The sequence below is a fragment of the Saimiri boliviensis genome, chromosome 6, assembly GCF_048565385.1.
Source record: "Saimiri boliviensis isolate mSaiBol1 chromosome 6, mSaiBol1.pri, whole genome shotgun sequence".
Classification (NCBI taxonomy): domain Eukaryota; kingdom Metazoa; phylum Chordata; class Mammalia; order Primates; family Cebidae; genus Saimiri; species Saimiri boliviensis.
The window spans coordinates 12,681,883-12,705,054 of NC_133454.1; the positions used below are offsets into that span (position 1 = coordinate 12,681,883).

The 23,172-nt window shown below is 37.3% G+C and overlaps 1 protein-coding gene across 5 annotated transcripts in view; it reads left to right on the forward strand.

Moving 5' to 3' along the window:
- The first annotated feature begins 4,280 nt into the window (after positions 1-4,280).
- The window catches only part of GRM5 (glutamate metabotropic receptor 5), a 535,146-nt gene continuing 516,254 nt past the window's right edge, over positions 4,281-23,172 (forward strand). Inside the window, exons 1-2 of one of the 5 annotated variants that reach the window (XM_074400361.1) lie at positions 4,281-4,686; positions 21,910-22,770. In XM_074400361.1, coding sequence (XP_074256462.1) covers positions 22,110-22,770 — 661 coding nt within the window. In that variant the 5' untranslated portion in view covers positions 4,281-4,686; positions 21,910-22,109. The other 4 variants (XM_039462302.2, XM_074400358.1, XM_074400357.1 and 1 more) reach the window with 4 other exon arrangements.

The following is a 23,172-nucleotide window of genomic DNA, read 5'->3' on the forward strand; positions in this document are numbered from 1 at the left end:
AGGTACTATTATTCACATTTTAGAAAAACAAAACAAGAAATTTCCTGTCAACAGAAAAACAAAATTTAGAAAGGGGTTTTCTTTTATTATATATGACCCTCCCTGGTAATCCAACACCATTATTCAAATTCTTGCCTACACATCTCATTGTACTGGAACAAGAGAGTTATATTGTGAGGAAATGTGAAGAAAAAAAGCACCACGATTTGCTGAGGCCTTATAGCATTTTTTATTTCCAAAGTGACTTTATGTATAACAAAGAGAACTAGGTATTTTTTACATTATTTTTAGATTTTCCCATTTCCAGAGAAAGAAAGGAAGTTCCAAAGTATAGTAGCTTGTCTAAAACCTCTACTCAAGAAAGAGCCAGATTCAGTTTTCAAATGCAATTTGTCAGGACTGAAATCCAGTGGACACTCTGCTACACCCTTGGATGGGTGCTCTGTGTCTTCACCTGGGATATAAGGGAAGTCCTTTGCCTCTTGGAATGAGACAGTTATACACACACACACTACATTTTTTGTGGACAGAGTGAAGGTGAATATCTCTGTGCTTGCCATACATGTGCCACGAGTCTGGTTGGACAGAGGACTTCATTTTGGAAAACACTGATTGAGGGAGTTGTAGTTTCAAAGCACTGAAAGGCGAAATATTTTTCTTACTGTATTTGTTACCAAGTATCATGACAAAATTAAATATTCACAGGACTATATTTCTAGGTCTGTTTTATATTTCTCTATTCTTCTGCCTGAAGAATAGAGATGAATAAATATAGGTTCATAAATAACTTATTTTAGTTAAATTTATATGTTATGTCTAAATCTTAAACTGAAGCTTTATATGAGTGCATAATATAAAAACAGTTGCTGTTTTTTCTGTAAAATCCTTTTTGAAGATACTGAATTTTTAGGGACCATGTATATAAGGGTGTGTATAATAGTACTAGCATTTAGCAACAGCAGCAGGAACAAAATTCTATAAACAGACTAAACTTCTTATATCGGATAATTACATAACTAAATATTTTCTGGCAAACAACAGGTATTATTTTAGTCAATATGATGGGAGTATTTGTCATTTCCTTTTTTCTGCCCAGTTTTCACTTTCTTTCTTTATGACATATATGATTGCCTCATTAACATCTAGAAAGTAGGCAGGTTAAATTTAGTAAATAAATTACATAAAATTACCTTCATTTGGGAGTTGAACAAATTGAGATATGGTTAAGATTGTCAAGCTCTGCTTCATCTACCCCGATGTCTTTTTCAGTTTGAAAAGCACAGCAAATGTTGTCCTGCCTCAGAGCTTCCACGTACCGCTCCTTCTGCCTGTAAACCCCCATAATGTTTTTCGCACTCTGATCAGCCACCCTTTGTTGATCACATCTCTTAACTCACATAAAAAGAAACATAAACTCACATCACAATTTTTGCATAATACATTTTTTTAGGTCTTGATTTAATATTTCTGTCTTAGAATTATTTTTACTGTCCAATGAAAACAAGATACCATGCTCCCTCCTCATGTTCTGCTATTCTTTATAACTGTACCTTGTTATTCACTGTATTTCCCATAAATTGTGAACCATTAGTTAATTTATTCATGTGTTCCTTACTTTAAGCCTCACAAGGATAGGAGATGAATTGTATTTCATCCATCATTGCATCCCAAACACCTAGCCATTCCTGGTACATGATAGTTTCATAAATACTTAATAAATGGTATGAATGAATAACTTTAAATGTGTAAACACTCAAACACATATGTAATAACTTTAAGTTTCCTAAGGCCAAGCAAGTGTGTGTGTGTGTGTGTGTGCGTGTGTATACATATATATATATATATGAATATTTTGTATATTATTCTATTGTGCTTTATAACACAACTGGCAAAAAAATAGCAATAATAGATGCTTAATGAGTGTTCATTAAATTAATAAAAATATTCTTTCAGAAATTACTTCTTAAGCCACTTGTAACCTTTAATGAATTCAGATAACCAAATATTTGCAAAACATTTAGAATTTCTATAACCATCTTTAAGTCTTGAACATGAGCTAGCTAAGTCTGAGAATCACAAATGCAAAACACAATGTAAGAGGTGGGTAGATGTGCCCATATTAGGAAAAGGTGCTGTCACTCAGTAGTCTTCAGACCTCCTGCAAGCATTAACATGATTTACCATCAATGTTGCCAACTTGGACAATGAAGAGCAGTATATAACAGGTGTAGCTCTATTTTCATAAATATTCATTTAAATATTCTAAATATTTTTTTAGAGGACTTAGGTGTTTGCTCCAAGTGAAATCAGAAGTTACTGGAGGGATTCAATTTAAAGTAACTTCTTTAAAGGATCATTCTGGATGCTGTGCTGAATATAGCCTGTACTAGCTCGGAATCTATTCCTGTAAGGCAGGTAAAAGATGATAGTCGATTGATTCAACATGGTATCTGTGAAGGTGGTTAGAAGTGGTAAGATTCTAGGATATATTTTAAAGGTAGAGCTAACAGGATTTCATGACAAATTCTCACGTATAAGACAGGAATGAATGAAGATTTCAAGTTTTAAGCTTGATCAATTCTGAGAATGAATGAGCTTTCCATTCTTTATTTTTTCCTACTGTTCTATATAAGAGTTAAAATATTTTGTTCATTAATAGCTCATCCTAAGGCAAAAGTTATACCTGTGAGCCATTTTAATCAGGACTTACTTTTGGGACTTAAAACATTGCTCCTATATTCCTTTTAATTTTGCCTAATTCAGCACTTTACAATTATGAGAGAAAGCTATATTTTAAAATGTCACTGAACAATTTTAAGATTATATTATCATGTTTTCCTTCTCATCTGAAAATATTACTATTGTTAAACATAGAGAATGTCCTTCAGCTTTTTTGTCTTTAAAGCATGAGAAGTAGATATGTCTTGGTAAGCAGATATTACATTTGTGGAGTGCTTTGTCATTTTTTGACACACTTTGATATGTCTTATCCTACTCTCTTCATAACACTAGGAGACAGGAGAGAAGGAAATATGTATAGGAAATTGAAGAATTGAAGTGATTGAGTGACCAACATGAGAACTCCTTCTTTCCCATTCACTAATGTATTTTGATGCAGCTCCAACTGATGAAGAAAAATAGAAACTTGGAGTGCCCTATGCTCATTCAAAGCTAAGTGTCTCATACAAGGACTCAAATTTGACCTTATCTTTATTGTTAATTCCTTAGACAGTTGGATAAACAAATCACTTTATTCATTAGATGTAATTGCATCACCAGAATCATCTAGTCATGTTATCCTCCATTCTCCTATAAACTCCATTTTTTTTTTAATTTTCTCACCTATGGTATCTATTTTCTCCTCTATGCCATCTTTATTCTTTTTTTTTTTTTTTTAATTAAGGAAGATCACTCACAGCCTTCTTGGCCTCTTTCTAAAGTTCTAAAACTTGTTTTGTGAATTGCAATCAAAGAACTACAAAACATAACAACGATCCTATCAGTAGACATGAAAATGCAAGAGGAAAGATGCCATTGTAAAACTCAGCAAGATGTGGTAGATACATCCCTTTCTTTTTCTTGTTAAACCCTGAAGCTATCAAACAGTAACTTAGCTTATTGGCAAGGGTCTGGTGGGAAATCTAACGAGCATTATTAATGAATGCATCAGCACCGGTCACTTCGACTAGTGCACTCATCTTTTAATCTTTCACCCAGCTACTGCAAGCACTTGGGTCCTAAAATTCAGCTGGGGAAATACAATGGGAATTAATAATAATCATATTACCGCAAAGTCTTTCTTTTCTTTAAATTAAGCCATGCAAGTAATTTATACCAATCTCCTTTTCAGAGGCAGAAATGAAGGTTTTTTGTTTGTTTGTTTGTTTGTTTTGGATTTAAAGATAACCTCAGCATATTTGACAATTCTGGGCAGATATTGGGGTGGGGAAGGAAGGGAAGCAAAGTCATTTGAGAAAGTAAAAGACATTCAGCTGCCAACGAAGAAGAAATTTTAATGGATGTAGAAAGAATCGTTTGTAAGAAGTGCAGACAAATGCAAAATGGTATTATTCATAAGTAACATCATTAGAGGCCGTTCTTTCTAACCACTCACACTTCTGAATCATCTCGGGGTTCCCTGACTTCCTACCTCTCTCTACCCTCCAGCAGTGACGCCCCTTCTCCCAATCATTGTTAGGGGTTTAAGTGCCATAGTCAGAAAGAACCTTAGTATCTACCTGCTCCCCCAGCTTGAGTGACACACCACCCACGCCTCCCCCGCACAGCTTGCCTCCTTCCATGGCTCTCGGAGGGAATGCGAAGAGCAGGAGAGGGAGCCCAAGGCTACCCTCGCCTGAACCCCGAAACGGCGAGGCTTCAAGACTCTTATTCACCCACTGAGTCTTTGCCCTGGCCGTTCTGCCAACCCCCGCCGCTCTCTGCAGGAGTAGAAGCCAGCCCAGCGCTGCGCTTCCAGCTGCGTCTGCCCGAGCGCGGCACGTGCTCCCGGCGCTGGCGCGAGAGAGCGAGCGCCACCGCCGCGGGCCCCGCAGCCGTTCTGCCTGCTGTCACCGCTTCCTCCATCGCCGACACTAGCGCTCCAGCTGCAGCCAAGGCCGCTACGGGAGCGCAGGAAGCCCTCGAGGAGCGGCTGGCTGGGGGCGCAAGGCTCAGGGCGCGCACCTGGTAAGCACAGCGCCTTTTTCTTTCTCTTGGCTGTAGTTGCCGCGGATATAGGATACCGCTGGAGCCCCTCCCCCAGCGCAGGGATGGAGAGCAATCAGGCAAGGGGCGGGAGCTGGGGCTAAGAGACCCAGGAGGGCAGGTGGTGGGCAGGTGGAGGACTGGTGGAGCCAGGAACGCTACGAGGTCCTGTAAGTTTAGAAAAGTCACCCTGCAAGGACGTGTGCTGTGTGAATCAGACATAAATTTAAGTCAGGAGCCGGGGCTACCGCGGCATCGCTCCAATGGGAGGTTTATGAAGATCATTTTGCTTTTATTTGCATAAGTGAGGGATTTAAGTGGGCTCGTTTCCATAGAAAACGAACTAAAAAAAAATCAGAGGAGGAAAAAATAAAGATCTGAGCCAAAGGATACGTTTGGATCTGTGTGTGTGTGTGTGTGTGTGTCTGTGTGCACGCGCGTCTGTCATACCGACACAAGTGCATGGAAGGCATGCATTTAGCAAGGGAGAGCGGCATCTCCACCTTTGAGCCCCATTAGGTGTTTGGGGGAGCTAATAAGATCACTTGCTGGTGCTTCACCCCAACAAGAGGCAGCAAAGAAAGGACCCAATTGGGTGTGAATGTCAGTGTTCCATTTCTAAAAGGACTACAGTACTAGGAGGGAGAGGTTTGTCTAGAACTGTGGGTCATGTAAAGATGGTACACCTGCAACTCTGGACCTATAAACTCAAGTTCATGTATTCCCAGTGGAGCTTGGAAGACATGTTTACTCTTGGTTCCTTTATGGAACTTTGGCACAGGATGATCTCTCCCCCCCCACCCCCACCCCCACCCCCACCCCCACCCCCACCCCCACACACACACAGAGAGAGAGAGAGAGAGAGAGAGAGAGAGAGAAATGAAGAGAGAGGGAAGAAAAGGGAGCTGAAAATGACTGAATAGGCTGAGTAGGGTAGTGGAAAGAACAAGAACAGGTGGATCAGTTTTGGCATCACTGTGATCATTCAGTTCTATGCTAGGTAGTCCTGGGCTGGTCTGTAGAGAAATGTGACCTTGAGCAAGCCCCTTAACCTTCATGTACTCAGTTTCTTTACTAAAAAATGTAGAGGTTCTTCTGCATTTGGGGACATGAAGTTCCCATGCAGTGGTGTCTATATATGTGTTTGAGGATCTGCATACTAAGAAGTAAGAACACTCATAAGATGTGGATAAAGAAAGCTTTAGGGGATTCTTCCTCAGTGTATTAAAGGCAGTTGGCAAGATCCTGACTGTGCTGTGGGGATAATGCAAGCTGAGAGGTCTGTGGAAATGAATGAGGAAAATCAGACATACAGCCTGCATCTCAATGAATTGGAGTTCTGAGAGCTGTTTAGAAAGGTTCAGATCCAGAGAACCTAAAGTCATAAAGTCATATGATATTATTAAGGTTAGCATTGAGGAAGAAGGTTTGACGGCAAAGAAAATAAGTGCCAATTCAGTTTAAAAATTAGGCAGTCAGGGTGGCAAGAAGAAGGCTTTAGAGTAAAACATGAATGCAGTGTAATCTGGGCAGAGGGGTTAGGAAGAAGAAGATAATGGATATTCCTCCTGAGACAAGGATGTCTATACTCCTAGGAGACAACTGGGACCTACCATGTCCTTGACACTTCTTCCACCTGTTCGAGGAAGGCACAGGTAGCCTTTCTCACTCAGTACAGAATTATTCTTAGAATTTAGGAATTTGTATCACAGGTGCTGATATACGATGGTAAACATGTGAAAACTAAGTCCTGGGAGTGCCTCCAGCTCCCTTGCCATGTGAGCATCTGTTTGCAGAGCTGGTCTACCCATCCAGATTCACCCAGGAGTCTGTGTTCCTAAAGGAACTCACTGTGCCACTTGGTGGCACCAAAAAGTTGCGCAAAGAACTCTGTTCTCTATAAATACAAACTACCACCCCTCCCTCCTCCGCTCTCTCCCCTTCCCCCCTTCCCCCCTTTCTCAGTAGCGGGGAGATTGCTGCACACGCCGCCCTCAGCTCGGCTGTTCTGCGCACGCTGAGTGGAGGGGATGAGCTTGAGATCATCTTGGGGGGGGGAAGCCGGGGACTGGAGAGGCCGGCTCTGCCCCGCTGATCCCCGTGGCCCAACTTTTCGGGGGGCTAGCTAGACCGAGTCTCACTGCTCGCTGCGCAGCCAACAGGGGGGTAAGCTTGCTAAGTGTCTGTGTGCCCAAGTGTCCCCTGGCCAGAGAAGGATTGAGGATCTATTAGCTTGCTGAGTAGCTCATAGTTTGGTTTGAGGGAGGGGGACGCGGGTGGAGCGGGGGTGGCCAAAGCCGACAAGATGCAAGTGTGCTCCATTTGCAAACAGCCTTCCTTAAACCTGTTGGGGGAAAAGGCGCGAGCAATGGGGTGAAGCAGGGAAGAACTGCAATGGTTGGAAAGGGGATTCTGCATGCCTTCGGATCCGAGTTCCCGCTCTCTAAGACCAGGTGCGCGTAGTTTCGAATGCAGTGTGCTCCCGCAAACCACCCGAGGGCTCGGAATTGTGAGAAGCAAAGGTGGAGAAGGAAAGAGGACGGAGAATTGCTTTTCAATAGACCGGTTAGCGGCCGCGCGTGGCGCCTGCTGCAGGAAGAGGGGGGACAGCGGGTGGTGCTGAAAGCACATCTCTTTCACTCAGGCTCTGTTGCCTCTCTTTGAACACCAGCCGGAGCCCTCCCGCTCTTTCCTTTCCCAGGGACTTATCTTTCCCCTCGGACACAAAGCCTGCTAGTTACCCCAAGGCGGCAGCGTGAGCGGCATGCCAAGGAGGGAGCCCAGGCTGCAGCGGCTTAGGGAAGAAAACCCAGGGCAGGCCCATGAGTGCGAAGGCTGGCCGGTGGTGGCCGGAGCCTAGCCTGCATTAGGACCTCTAGAGGGAAGCGACGGGTCCGCCTGGAGGGCTCTTTCACCTGTGCTCGAATTTACAGCTGCCCTCATTTCCCTTCAGAGCAGTTGCTGTGTGGAAGGGAAATTTAGGAGAGGATAACAAGCGCCTGTGCTGATTTAGACTTAATCTTGACGCTGCCTTAGCTGGACTGTAACATCGAGTAGCCAGGCAGATAGGTTCTCCAATACTTTACTTTTCAATAAGAAATTGATACAGATCAGTGAGAAGGAACTCCTTTCCATCTTCTTTTCCATTCCCTACATGGTATTTTATTGTTCCGAGTTTCTCAAGACAAAGCTAGAGCTAATTTGTGTCTCTAATGCTGGCCACTGGCCGATTGAAGCAGCCAAAGGTGCATTGACCGGGACTACGTGCAGCCCTTCCGCCAGTGGGGCATAAGCTGGGGTTTTCTGTGGAAGCCCTAGTTGCATGGCATTCTACTGTCAGCTATGGAGTGCTCAGGTATGCTACCTCTTGCTAGGTGTGCTTGTTGCTGTTTTCTTTATGGAGAGCAGGGAGTTTTCTCCTTTAATTTCTCAATTGCCTCCATGTAATCACACATTTAAGAATCAGTTGTGTCTATTTCTGTCCTTTATGCATGTTTATTTTCATTTAAAACGGCAAGTGGTTTGGGGCTTGAAAATACTGCTTTCTGAACTCATTGGGTGAGTAGTGTGCGTTCCATCAAATTTCCAGCCTTCTCCCGCTGAAACCTCGTCAGCACTCTGGACAGATCTTTCAAGGTTTCTTAGGAGAAAAATGTGCCTAACACTTCCTAAATAACAGCTTCTTTTAAGAGAAAAAGCTTTCCCTAGTCATTTACACTCCACATGATAAAATATACAATCCAGATATTTTAATTGCACCCCCTAGAGGTTTGTGCTATCACACGGCAATGTTTTGGCTGTGGGCTGTATGCTCACAAAAAGCCCAAACTCTTCAATGTTCACTTATGAAAGGATGTGTTGAGATTATTTGGGGGGGAAGGGGGGATGGCATTTGAATAATGCAAGTTTTTCACTTTACTTCCATAGATAGCCACAGGCCTTGACTATCACTTTATAGTATACATGATGGACATGATGGCAAATACCCAGGGGAAAATTGAAAAATTCACTCACAACCGGCACAAACTATCCAGACATTAGGAATACTTTATTAATTATATGCCATTTTTAGTTTTGGCTCTGATTATTGACATTGTTTTGTTTCATGATAAAATACATTTTTTTCATTAAAAATGCTGACTTTTGTGATGAAAGCATTTTAATAATTCTATTTTATTTCTTTCTAAAACCCATTTAATATCTTATAGGAGTCTTACTATATTGTCTTTTACAGAATGATTATTTTAGTTAGAGAAACAAAATTAAGTACCAGTAAAAGGTAAGTGATACTACAGGTAGAAATTGTGAGATGAAATTAATCATAAAAATATTTTACTTATTTGTATACCAGTTTTACCCAAGGTTTTCTGTCTCATGGGATAAAGACAGACATATCCAAATATTCTATCTTATACATTCTTACTGTATTACATATGTACATATGAGGCATTTTTATGTATATCTCAATTTAGATAGGTATATCTATCTACCTTTTCACATATGTTGATGTACATATGATATATGGTAAAGCTGATACGGCTTGTTTAAAGGTTGGATTTACTAAAGATGAATTATGACAAAGCAAGAAGATTCTGTAGTTTAGAAATATTTGCTATTTTTCATATTCAGAGAAATATTCTAGTCTTGAAGCATCATTTACTTGTCATTTTAGTCAGTGAGTGAAACTTAGGAGAACATGAGAAGACAGAAGCATCAAAATAAATATTTTTAGTTTATGATATATTTATATAACCCCAGAAAAGAAACTTTAATTTTGATTTTTGAATGTTCAATTATTTGTAAATCAGATAATATCTTGGTATTCCTTTATCTTAGTTGTTTAAAATGTGTTTCTGAAGAACCTTAAGGAATAGGTTTTCTTCCATTTCCTTTAAATTCATAGAAAGGAGATGAAAATCTATATTTTACCAGTTCTAATTATATTTGAACTATATATGACTTTTGTCAGAAGGGTCACGAGATGAAAGTCTTGGTTCACACTCATCCCTGCTCTCATAACTAGTATTTATTAAGCACATCAGGTATCATGCTAAGCAGTATGCATGTTATTTTATTTAATTATCATATCGACAATACAAGGCATTATTTGTTTTCCCTTTTCTGTTATAAAAAGTAAGTTTTTTCTTTTACTGTCAAAGAACAGTGCATGGTTATGCAGTGTTCACTGTGGGTCGTACACTTCATTTTTATTTGTGCAATTCATTGTACTCACTCCATGCCCTGTACTGCTATAACCCATCCCCCATTTTGAAAAAAAGAAAACATTATATATATGTGTATATATTTTACTACATATGTAAAAGATAACTAATGGAAATATATACATATTTATATTACATATGTATACGTACATATGCAAAATATAGATTTAATTTGTTTGGCACTAAAACTTACCCTGTTTTCTTTGTACTGAGCTGCTTTATGATGTGACTAAACATTAAACATCATGAGATTATTTGATTGTGGTTTCCAGTGAGTTGTAGTATAATTGCAAGTACAGGCCATGGCTACAAATTGTGTGAGTTTGAATCTCAACTACTTGTGTGACCTTAGGCAAGTTACTTGAATTTATGTACCTCAGTTTCTTTATTTTCGAAATGAGGGATGGGTTATAGCAGTACCTGGCATTGAGTATGATTAATTAATTGCACAAATAAAAACAAAGAAAACCAACAGGTGCAGAAAACCACCATGGTACATATAGACGTATGTAACAAACCTGCACATTCCACATGTGTATCCCATTTTTTTAGTTAAAGAAGAAATAAAGAAAAAAATACAATTCTAAAAGTAAAAGTATCTGACTCATAGAGAACAGTGTATAAACGATCGGTCCTATCAGGCCTTTGGATGTTGAGTTTTCTGCATTTCCTATGTTATTACATTTAATGTTAAACAGCCTGTGGATTGCCTTTTATTTTGATTTTATAAATTTAAAAACAAAACATGAGACTAAAATAGATTAAATAACTTGTCCAATGTCCTATAGTACAAACAAAGATGACAGAGCAGGTATTTAAATCTAGGGTCATCTCTTTTGATGCTGACATAAAACTTAGACACATATCTCAATTTTTTTTTTTGAATTCTAATTTTGAGTCAGCAGTAACTTATTACTCTACAAGGGAGTGTGCAAAATTTATTTTTCTAATATATTCAGGAATATTTAAAAATAAATGTGAATGCTTGAAGATAATCAGAAGTCAATACGTAATTGCTGCCTCAAATATCTTCTTCTACAGTCAGACTGAAGAAGAAATGTAAAGACTTAGATGCAAAAAATATATTTTATGTATATATAATTCTATTGGTCTTGCAAATATATCAGATCTGAGAACAATTCCCTAATGATTGATTAGCTGTTCACAGTAATTCTTGTTCAAGCCATGGGCTTTAAATTTTGAGTATAAGTGTTCTGAAGAAAATTAAAACTTAAAATCACAGTGATACTAGTGAGCAATTTAATAATCTTCTTACATTTATTACATTTTATGGAAGAATCATGAAAAATATATTTTTAAAAGTCAATTTGTTTTAATACCTAGTAATGTAGAATTTTTCAAAGATATAGAAGTAAATAGTACACTATTATATCATTTGTTTAAAAACAAAATTTTGAAAAATCAATGTGTAAATTACTGTAGAAAGTTATTGTTATTGTTGTAGTCTTGTTAAAATTATAATAAACTTTGCATTTCGTATCAAAAGCAGCCTTTGAATTTGAGAAGTATATTTGAGTATACTTTCCTCAAATTCATTTATTGTAATTTGTAATACTTAGAGCTATACATATTTAATGTAAGTCAATATCAACCTTGACTTTCAGTTTAAATTTGTCTTTCTCAAATTGAAATTTCTACCTTTAAAACAAGATAATACAGACAAATAACAGTGTGAACATTGAGTAAGGCAAGCCTATTTCAACCGTTTCTTTTTAGCATTATTTGGACGTTTCAGGTAGAGGCTTTGTAAGGCTGATTTATCCAGGTTCTTAGCTATGTTCTTCTTTCATGATTATGTTGTCCTTGCCAGGATAACTTTCATGTAAATTAGTGTTTTCAGCTGGAAGTTACTTTGACTTACTGAAGACATTTGCTAACATCTGAGGACATATTTGTTTATCAGAGCTGAGAGGGGATGGCATTGCCATTTGTCCCTGAACAAAATCCAGGGATGCTGCTAAACAACCAGCAGTACACAGGACAACATATACCCACAACAAAAGACTATCCAGTCCAAAATGTCAGTAGTGCTTAGACTGAGAAACCCTTATCTAAATGATGCTGGGAAACAGATTTTCTATATTTACTTGATTTGTTTGTATATATGCTTTTTGATGAATTTATGGGCATTATATAAGAATTTAATGGAAAGCAGAATCTCCAAAATGCTTTGCAATCAATATGTAAGGTTTAAATAATCCTTTCATTTGCTTTTTGGGGGAGACCATATAATATATTTCTAAGTATGGTCTTTGGAACCAAAGATAGTTGGAATCATGTCCTGATTCTGTCATTTATTATAGTTTCGATCCTTTGGATAAGATTCTTGACCTCTAAACTTAGATTTCTAGAGGTAATAACATAAGTAGTAATTACACCTACCTTACAGGGTTATTGTGAGGCTTACATTAAATAATTGTTATACATTATTTAACAGAAAGAAGGCACTTGATAAATATTAGCTTTTAATAAGTAAGCGGAGATCAACTTATAGAAATGCAAAACCAGTCTCAAGCATTTGATGTTAGGTAATATAATATATACAATAATGCTTTACAGTCTTCAGAGGTATACTGTAAATAACAGGAAATCATCTGAAGGCTACAGGATGGATAAAAGTCTAAAATACTTGCTTGATAATTAAACTGAGACTAGTTAACAGTGGATAGTACCGTTTTTATTGTTTTGCTGCAGAAGGCTGTTGCAGGTCTTCATAGACTACTAAACCACTTGTTTAAATGATTTACAATGATTTAGTGAGCTTTATTCTACTGCCAGAACTTTTTAATTAATGCAGAAAATTGCAGATTTCATCTTTGTGTTTTATGGCCCCTTTTCATTGAGGGAGTTTCAGTTAAAATACGGCCTATTCTTTGTGGGGCTAAATAGTGAGGATGCTGCATTTTCTTGCTTACAAGGTCACAAATGTGTGATTGCGATAGCAATGACAATGGAGCGTTCCTCAGACTACAGGGTTCTCTGTATCATCGCACCTCAGTGTCGATTATCTATGATATGCACTTGTTTTCAGAAAAATATATCAAGTGCATTGATGGCATATTCAATATTGACACCCCTGACTGCTGATGATGAGGCTACCGATCAGGCAGAAGAAGTCATTTTTGTGTTGATGTCCTGAGCTGTGTGATTTGCTTGTGTGGAGATTAAGTTATATAAGAGACATCTGTGCCAGAAAGATGGTCAGTATTTTAGAAGATTGTTGAAAATAAAAGACAATTCGAGCTGTGAATCTGATCATAGTGTAGATTGCAATTTATGGCAAAGTTTATCCATCAATATATCTTTTTCATATTCATTTAGGATATGAAACTATGTGTTTACCTGATGAAAATACTTTTATACATATTAAAGTATGTCTATTTGTTTCTATAATGTGGTAGTAATTAATTTACTATGCTAAGGACCCAGAAATATAACATTGAATAAAGCATACTTCTGAAAATAGGTACTTGAATTAATATACTCTATAATGAAACTACTAATACATTTAACCACTTTTTAGTGAATTAAAAGTCACCATATTTTTAGGTTGTAGATCTATAACATTTTAAAAGCCTTTTTATCATTGCATGCATTAATGCCTCCCCATTATCTATAGCATAAACCTCCCGCTTTATTTCTACTAACCTATTATCCCCACCATCTAAAAGCTATAACCTACAGAAAAGAATGTATTTTCTTTGAGACTTTGGTTTTTAATATATGAAAGTGTGGGTTATTAGACATTTCTAGAAGTATAGCTTTTTGGTAGATGTGAGATCAAGAATGAGAAAAAGGCTCTTTACACTGAAAATAAAGTATTGTGGTATTTTTCCATGTCTTTTCTTCTGTTAGACACTTGTTAAAATAATGAATGAATCTTGTGGTGAGATTGCACAGGAGAAATCTTACCACAAAGAGAAATGGCCTTACCCAGGAACTTATCTAGAAGCAAGAGAAAGTAGGTCCTCACAGAAAGAATATTGGATAGTTCTATGATGTTAATGAGAAAGGTCTTGGAGTGAAGTTGGTATCATCTTTTAAACTCTTCATTCATCAGTTGTAAACTATGAAAAACATTTATGCCAGAAATATCATCTTTAGATAATTGTGCCACAAAGATACTTTCAAAAGCAAGCAAAATGCAACATTGTTCATGATATTAACACAAATCTATAAATAACATTAATATCTGACAATGAATTATTAAATATTGGTGCACACATCTAATTGAATACTATGTTACTGATAAAAAGAAATGAATGCTCTAAATGAGACTCTTGATCCTACTGCTCACTTGCTTGGGAATGTTGGCCAAGCCTCTGTACCTCTCTGAGCTTCTGTTCCATCCTCTGTGAAATGTGCATAAATTGCTTATTTTAAAATTTGTATTTATTTAATACAGTTACATGTCATTTCACGTGAGACATTTAGCAAAGTGAACAACACATGGTATGCACTGTGTATTTTTATTGTTGTTATAATTGTGTCCATCATCCAAATGAACTGATATAAAAGATATTTATATTATACAGAGAAAATAAAAATAGGTGATTTTATATTAAAATTTTATTTAGATAAAAATACATAGAAGATTATGAGCTTAGAAAATTATATATAAGAGCTACTACCAAGTTGTAAACTGTGATTACAGTTGGGTTTTGAGTGACATTCTGTTGAACTGAAGATCCAGGTCTGCTTTGAATTATTTCTTTTCATGGGTTTCAGTTAAATGGAATCACCTCCAGGGTCCTCTCTCATTTCATGATACTATTTTCCCTAAAAGTGCTGCAATATTAGCTTGGTAATGAATACTGTAAGAAAGTATAAATAAAATTTGCCATATGAGCTTAGTGGATAGAGCAAACACTGCCAGGTGAGGGAAATGGGAATAATTTAGGAAGGCACTATTTTTAAATATTAGCTTATTTGATATTCACTAAATCTCTTTGAGGTAGGTATTACTATCACTCCAATTGCCAATAAAGGCATGAGGCTCAGAAAAGCTGAATGCCTAAGTACACTGCCAATAAATGGGAGTGCCAGGATGCAAACTCAGGTCTACTGGACTCCAAGCCCATGCTCTTAACAACTCTACCATGAAGGCCATTGGAACGACTGCTTATTAGGGATCAGAACGAGCATGCACAAAGCCATTGGAATGAAACAGTGTATACTTGGAAAGAGCCTAACGTAACTTGACTGGTAGGCTCCCAAGGAGGAATGTGTGGAGGGAGATAAGGTCGAAAGGGAGAAAGCTGCAGAAATTTGGAAAGCAGATCCCTCAGTTCCAAAGTTAAAAAATAATAATGAATAGGAAATATATTGTATTACTTGATTTATACATTTAGAAAACACAGATGAAGACAAAAAATAAAAGGACTATATTTTTACTACCCAGAGAACACTCTATTAATGCCAATGTATATGTTTCCAGTCTTCATGTATGCGTATATGCCCACTCATATTTCTTGAGAATAAGCATACTTTCCCTTTATTTCTGCATAATATAACATGAATACTTCACATTTTACTGCCTCTCTCCCCTTACTTCACAAAAGGAAGTTTCTGTTCAAAAAACTGTTTAGTCTCCTTTGCTGCTTTTTCCTTATCGTGGAACCTTGGAATTCCCTGGGGCACAATCTCTGGCACTAGTTTCTTTTCTCTTTCTACTTCGTAGGTGATTTAATCCAGTTTCATGGTTTACAAAACGGACTTCTATATACTCACACCTTCAACATTTTATCTATTCAGGCCTCTCTTCAGAATTCAGCCCTTACATACACCTGTTTATTCAAGGATCTCTTCCTGAGTTTCTAGTGTCTGCAATTTGATATATGAAAACCGAACTTAAGTTGTTTCTCTTGACATCTTCGCCACAGCATTCTCCACGACAGCCAATGCGACTCCATCCTTTTTTTGTGCTCAGGTTGAAAATCTTGGCATCCTCATTGATTTTCCTCTTTCTCCCACATCCCTAGTCGGTTCTGATAGCCAGTCTGTTCACTCTACCTTCAAAATATATTAATAATCCTAGCAGTTCTCACCGCTGGTACTTACCATATCTCCAATCCAACCACTGTCATCTCTCTCACCTAAGTTAGTGCAAATTTCCTAATTGCTCCTCATTTTCTGCCTTTGAGTCCTTATTCTTGTTCAAATGTTATGTAGAATGTGTTTCTCCTCTGTTGGAATCCTCCCAGAAAAACGTTATCATGCGATGTTAAAGCCAAAGTCTTTTAAAGTCCAAACAGGCTCAACATCGCCACATTATCTCTTGTTCTCCATGCCTTCCTCTCTCTGCGCTTTAACTTTTCCACAGACACCGGGGCCTGTTAGCTATTCCTCAGCACATTGAACATAAATCTGTCTTAGGGGCTTTGTATTTGCTTTATCCTTTACCTGGATGTTGTTTTTCTAGAGATCTGCATGATTCATTTCTTTAATTCTTTTAGCTATTTACTCAAATGTTATTTTTTTCAGTTTTTGCTTCTTTGGTCATATTACTCAAAATTTCCCACATCTCCACATTTTTTTTTGCTTTTAAACACTACCGTGTCGCACACAATGTTTTACATATTTATTTTCTTTATTGTCTGGCAAACCCCCTTAGAGTACAGGCTTCAAAATGATGTGAATTTATATCTATTTTGTCCGTAACTGGATCATTGGGGCATAATAGCGTGTTGGTACAGAACAGTTACTCAATAAACATTTATAGGAAACAGATGAGTGATGCTAATAGAGTTGATGTATCCCTTTCAGGTCTATTTGGAATTTGTACTCTATGAATTTCTTGTATTTTGAATGCACATGACTTTCTATTTAGTCTTATAATAAGCTGAGTTATAGCACAGTTCTGTCACATTTCTGTGTCATAATTTTTTAAAAAATGTTTTGCAAGAATCTAAATTCATAGCCAATATCTGCCTCATCAGGTTCTAGAGCAGTAATGCTTTGTAATCTGATGCGCCATAATTTGTGGGTGGATATCAGGGCAATGTAAATACCCTTGTACTAGATAACCTACACACTTGTACCTTCTGTGTTTGTCTGTGCTGAATCATTTTTTTTCCTCAGGATGCTCTTTACCATATAGTTTGAAACATGACTCCTGTAAGATTCTATATCTCTGAGATGTTCAAATTGCATCTGGGTGGCCCTTCTCATTTACATGGACATTGGTAATATCTTTTCTTTAATTTGGTAGGAAGAGGCTGTGAGGCAGCAAGGAATAGTTGCAACAATGTGTTATAAAGTCAACAGGCATAGACAAGTGTTTGATTGCCTAGTTTTTAACATATCAAAACCCATTATGTCATTTGTAAAATAATGATAATCAAATAATACAGTTCAAACATCCAAAATTCAAAAACTCAGAGTCTGAAATGCTCCAGAATTATAGCATTTTGAATACTCACGTGACGCTCAGAAGAAATTTCTTATTGGAATATTTCAGATTTCAGATTTTAGGATTTGGAACACTCAAGTAATAAATAAGTATAATGTGACTATTCCAAAATCTGAAAGATTCTGAAATCTGAATTCCAGTCCCATCACTTTATGTAGGAGTTGCTCAATCTACATTTTATGGCTGTTATAAGGATTATTGATATACATATGCCACTGACACAGACTCACTCAAAGACATAGCCATTGTGTCAGAAATCTTCAAGGTATAGAGTACACATGGAATATAATATCTTCCATGTGAATCAGATGCGTTTTTCTCTGAAATATATAAGCCTTGTATATGTCTTTGAAAATAAAATGCCTAAAACATTCTCATTTGGCTTCTATGACATCACGTACTCTTATTTTATGTTACTTTTTGGGTTGCATCCTTTTTGTAGTTGACTTTTCCCAAAACTGGCTCCTCGGGAGAGTTTACTTTTTAGCTCTACCTTTATGATATTTATACTTCCTTTCCAGGTGATTTCATGCATTCTAAATATTTTATACATTGATGACCCTCAATTTACATCTCTAAATCAAAACTCTCTCCTGAGGCCAGCCTCACCTATCCACTTTCCTGTTTGAGATCTGTACCTGGATACCTCAAAAGGCATCTCAAATTTAGGGTTTTCAAAAGAAAATCATTAATTTTCTTCTGCCCTCACCTGTTTATGTACCAGTCTATCCCATCACTATTAATGCTGTCCAAATTTACTAGGTTCTCAAACTAGAAGCCTAGGAGTAGACTCTGATTCCTCTCTCTACCTTGCTACTCACATTTAGGCCATCAGCAAGTACAGTTGATTCTACCTGGAAAATATATCCGACTGTGACCACTTCTCTCCATATCCATTGTCACCAATCATAGAGAAGCCACCATCACTTCTTGCTAGATTATTACCACTTTCCTTATAAGATTTCTCCAATTGATTATCCAGAAAAATGGGAAGCCAGTTAATCCTTTCTAAAATTAACTTGTGTCAGTCATTTGCTTAAATCTCCTCAATGGCTTCCTGTTGTGCTTAACATTAAATTCTTTTTTTTTTTTTTTTTTTTTTTTTGAGATAGAGTCTCACTCTCTCACCCTATGCTGGAGTGCAGTGGTGGTACAATCTTGGTTCACTGTAACCTCTGCCTCCTGGGTTCAAGTGATTCTCCTGCCTCAGCCTCCCACGTAGCTGGGATTACAGGTGTGCACCACCACATCTGGCTAATTTTTGTATTTTTAGTGGAGATGGGGATTCACCATGTTTGTCTTTCCTGTCTTGAACTCTTGGCCTCAAGTGATCCACCCACCTTGGCCTCCCAAAGTTCTGGGACTGTAGGTGTGAGCCACTGCACCTGGCCAACATTAAAATTCTTTATAAGAGCCTACAACAGCTTACGTGGCCTGGACCGTAATTGTCTTTCCATTTTCATCTTGTATCACCATCCCTCCCAAGTTCGTGTTCTAGGCACATTTTTTACTGGCTTTTTCATTCTTCTATTTTTTTCCCCTATTGTTAAAGTTTATGGGTACATGTGTAGGTTTGTTAATAGATAAACTTGTGTCATGGGGATTTGTTGTACATATTATTTCATCACTCAGGTATGAAGCCAAGTATCCACTAGTTATTTTTCCTGATCCTCTCTCTCCTCCCACCCACCAATAGGCCCCAGTGAATGTTGTTGCCCTCTAAGTGTCCATGTGTTCTCATCATTCATCTCTTTCTTACAAGTGAGAACATGGAGTATTTGGTTTTCCGTCCCTGTGTTAATTTGTTAAGGTTAATGGCCTCTAGCTCCATCCATGTCGCTGCCAGAAACATGATCTTATTTTTTATGGCTTCATAGTATTCCATGGTATATATTTACCACACTTTCTTTATCCAGCCTATCATTGATGGGCATTTAGGTTGATTTTGTTTTTTTTTTTGCTATTGTGAATAGTGTTGAAATGAACAAATGTGTGCATGTTTCTTTATAATAGAATGATTTATATTTCTTTGGGTATATACCCAGTAATAGGATTGCTGGGTTTAATGGTATTTCTGCAGTGAGAAGATAAATTAATTCAATCATTATGGAAGACAGTGTAGTGATTCTTCAAAGATCTAAAGATAGAAATACTATTTGATCCTTATTTTTATTTGAATTCATCAGCTTTCATCTAAAAGTTACCCTTTAGAATACTACTATGTAAGACCCACAAGTATAGGGAGCTCATATACTTTGCTCACTCTTGAATATCCAATTCCGAGATCAGAATTATGGCATATGTATACCATAAATATTTGTTAAATGAGTTAATAAATAGGTGGGGCATGATAGGTGCTCAACGAAAGATGATGATACTTATCAATGCATATTATTACACTTCTTGGTTACATTAGTCTCTTCCACTCAATAGTGAATTTTTTTTTTTGTTAAATGAAATAAGTAACAAATTTAGCATAACTTCAAAAGGCGATATTTTAGTGTTTTAGTATGTATATTGTATCTCATATGTAGGGCTTTCATAAAACAACTTAAATGAATAAAATGCATGGGATTGATACTCGAGCTACACAAGCTTGATGGGATCAAAGTGATTGTTTCCTCATATCACTTTGATGTTCTTACCTAAAACATATGTCCTGTTTTGTTATTGTTTGCTCACTAGCGTTCTGATTTAATAAGAAATTGCACTTTTTTTAACTTCAGATTTTTCTTTTTGTCTGCGGTAGAATTCACGTTACTGTGAGAATAATTATTTTAGGTCTAAGGAAATTGAAAGAAAATTTGGTAATATTCAGGAGAAAACTAACATTAGTCTTTATTTCTTCCCCCTTGTCCCCAATCCCAACTTTTGTGCTAAAACTGTTTTTTTTCTATATGTTTCCAAAAGTCTTGTTATTCTGGAACATTGGGTTATTTGATAAAATTTTTAAAATTTAAGTACTTGGTGCTGTACAGAGGAAGACTTTGTTGCCATAGAAAACAGTACAAGGAAATAGTGAAAATGATGATAGGAGTGATTAGAAATGTGATTCAAGTTACATTGATTTTGTGTCTGGGTTGGACATTTTGTAGATTTGACAAGCTTTCAGACCATTAGAGTTCTTGTAAAAGTGTGACATTTACATACATTCCTGAAGAAACATCACCTGTTTTTGAAAGTCAGTGCTTAGGAAGTTAGTAACTTTAAAATAATTTGAGATCCTTGGTTGGCAGAGTTGATAACAAAATAAGTCTCTTAAGTAATCAAACTACTAATTTGCCAGTTCTCTTTTACAAATTATGCTAGAATTTGCCATAGAAAACTTGGGACAAATTTTCCTTCTTCCCAGGAATTAAAATTGAAATAGATGATGACATTCATAGCTATCCTAAACTTCTACCTGGCAGAATAGTTACAAACATACATCCTTTTAGCCCTTTGAGCCTTAGTGATGTGGAATTTTTTTGGATCAGGGCTGGAGGACTGATTACTGTGAATTTTATTACAAGGCTCTGTAATTACTTTGAAGACTCTCTGGAGGACCAAGTGGGTTGCCAGAGAATTTTCTGTTCTCACCACCTAGCCACAGAATGTCCTTGAAAATTTAATAACAGGAAAGTCATTTAAAATATATATAGCCCGATTTAATTTATAAATCATTTACATAGTTGATATCTTATATTGATTCCCATAAGGGACAGCCTAGCAGATAGTATTCCCATTTTTCAGGTGAGCAGATTCTGGTACTGAGAGGTTAAACAGTTTAATACTACTTCTTAATAGAAAAATGGGGATTAAAATGCGAATATTCTTTTTCTAAAAGTTAGTGCTAATTTCACTGTTTCTTGCACCTATTTGGGGGACATTTTACTCTCTAATATCCTAACCTTTTCCTTTCTCTTCTACGGTACATTTACCATGAAACACCTACTTTTCCTCATTTGTTTTTGTTATATCTTCTACATTAATTCAACACAGTACTCATTTATTCCAGGAATGATTGTTCAACTTGCTTGGCGTTGCCTTGGGAGAGAGAATATGTGGGGTATTTTTGAAAAGATAATTTTGTTTTTGTAATTGCACAATTAATTACATGATCAATGCTAACTGTTTCAAAAGAAGAGAAAGCATAATGAAAATTTAAAAACAGTTATTCACACTTCCATTACCAAGAGATAAATGCTGTTTAATCCTCTGGGGTGCATACGTCTTGAAGTTTTCTGTTCATGGCATAGTTTTGCTTCTAGGATGCTCTCCCGCCTCTGCCTGAGAGTACAGTTCTGCCTGCCACATACAAAATTTGGTTTTGTGTGTTGCAGGTGAACAAATAAAGAATATTAATCTATGCAAGGCAGGGTCAAGGAGCTACATCAGCTGCTTCGTCAGATCACAAAGGAAGTAGGCAACGTAAAGTCAGAAAAAATTTTTGGATTTTTTTTCTGTTATCTGTGTCATTAAAACATTCCTTCTTTGCTGACATGAATCATAGAACTTCTCCAGACTAGTTATGCTTATGTTTGTTAAAGTCCCATGTTATTTTTTTTTCAGGTTTTGAAGATTATGATCATATGGATCATCTAACTCAATGGTACATGGTGAAACAATGGCCCTTTAGAGAATACATCTGAATTGGTGGCTAATTTCTTGATTTGCAACTCAACATAGGACATTGCTTCTTCACATCTATCAGAACACTCCTGAATTTTCCCCACCATGCTATCTTTATTAGCTTGAACTCCTTTCCTAAAATGGTCCTTCTGTTGATCCTGTCAGTCTTACTTTTGAAAGAAGATGTCCGTGGGAGTGCACAGTCCAGTGAGAGGAGGGTGGTGGCTCACATGCCAGGTGACATCATTATCGGAGCTCTCTTTTCCGTTCATCACCAGCCCACTGTGGACAAAGTTCATGAGAGGAAGTGTGGGGCGGTCCGTGAACAGTATGGCATTCAGAGAGTGGAGGCCATGCTGCATACCCTGGAAAGAATCAATTCAGACCCCACACTCTTGCCCAACATCACACTGGGCTGTGAGATAAGGGATTCCTGCTGGCATTCGGCTGTGGCCCTAGAGCAGAGCATTGAGTTCATAAGAGATTCCCTCATTTCTTCAGAAGAGGAAGAGGGCTTGGTACGCTGTGTGGATGGCTCTTCCTCTTCCTTCCGCTCCAAGAAGCCCATAGTAGGGGTCATTGGGCCTGGCTCCAGTTCTGTAGCCATTCAGGTCCAGAACTTGCTCCAGCTTTTCAACATACCTCAGATTGCCTACTCGGCAACCAGCATGGATCTGAGTGACAAGACTCTGTTCAAGTATTTCATGAGGGTTGTGCCTTCAGATGCTCAGCAGGCAAGGGCTATGGTGGACATAGTGAAGAGGTACAACTGGACCTATGTATCAGCTGTGCACACAGAAGGTAAGTTTTCTTTGCATACATTGAATATATATTACGCACTCAACAGTTAAACTTTCAGGTTTGGAAAGACTAAACTATTCGTAATTATTTTAGATATTTTGAATTGTCCCAGTTATAACATACCATAGGAAGGGATTGGATGGCAGATATCTAGAGAGGCATAGACTTAAGCTATAGAAGGGTGTATATGGCCAACATTTGGTGAAATCAAATTTTGTTTTAAATTATGAATTTCATTATTTACTTCTGCTATATTGATGCCATATTGTACTTCTGCTATGATTTCTTATATATTCATTACTAGAGATTTTTAAGTCTCTATATCTTTATTGAATGCCTCACATTTTTGTCATTTCAAGATTGTTCTAGATGCCTATTCTTTCTAATAGTTAAAGCTAGGTA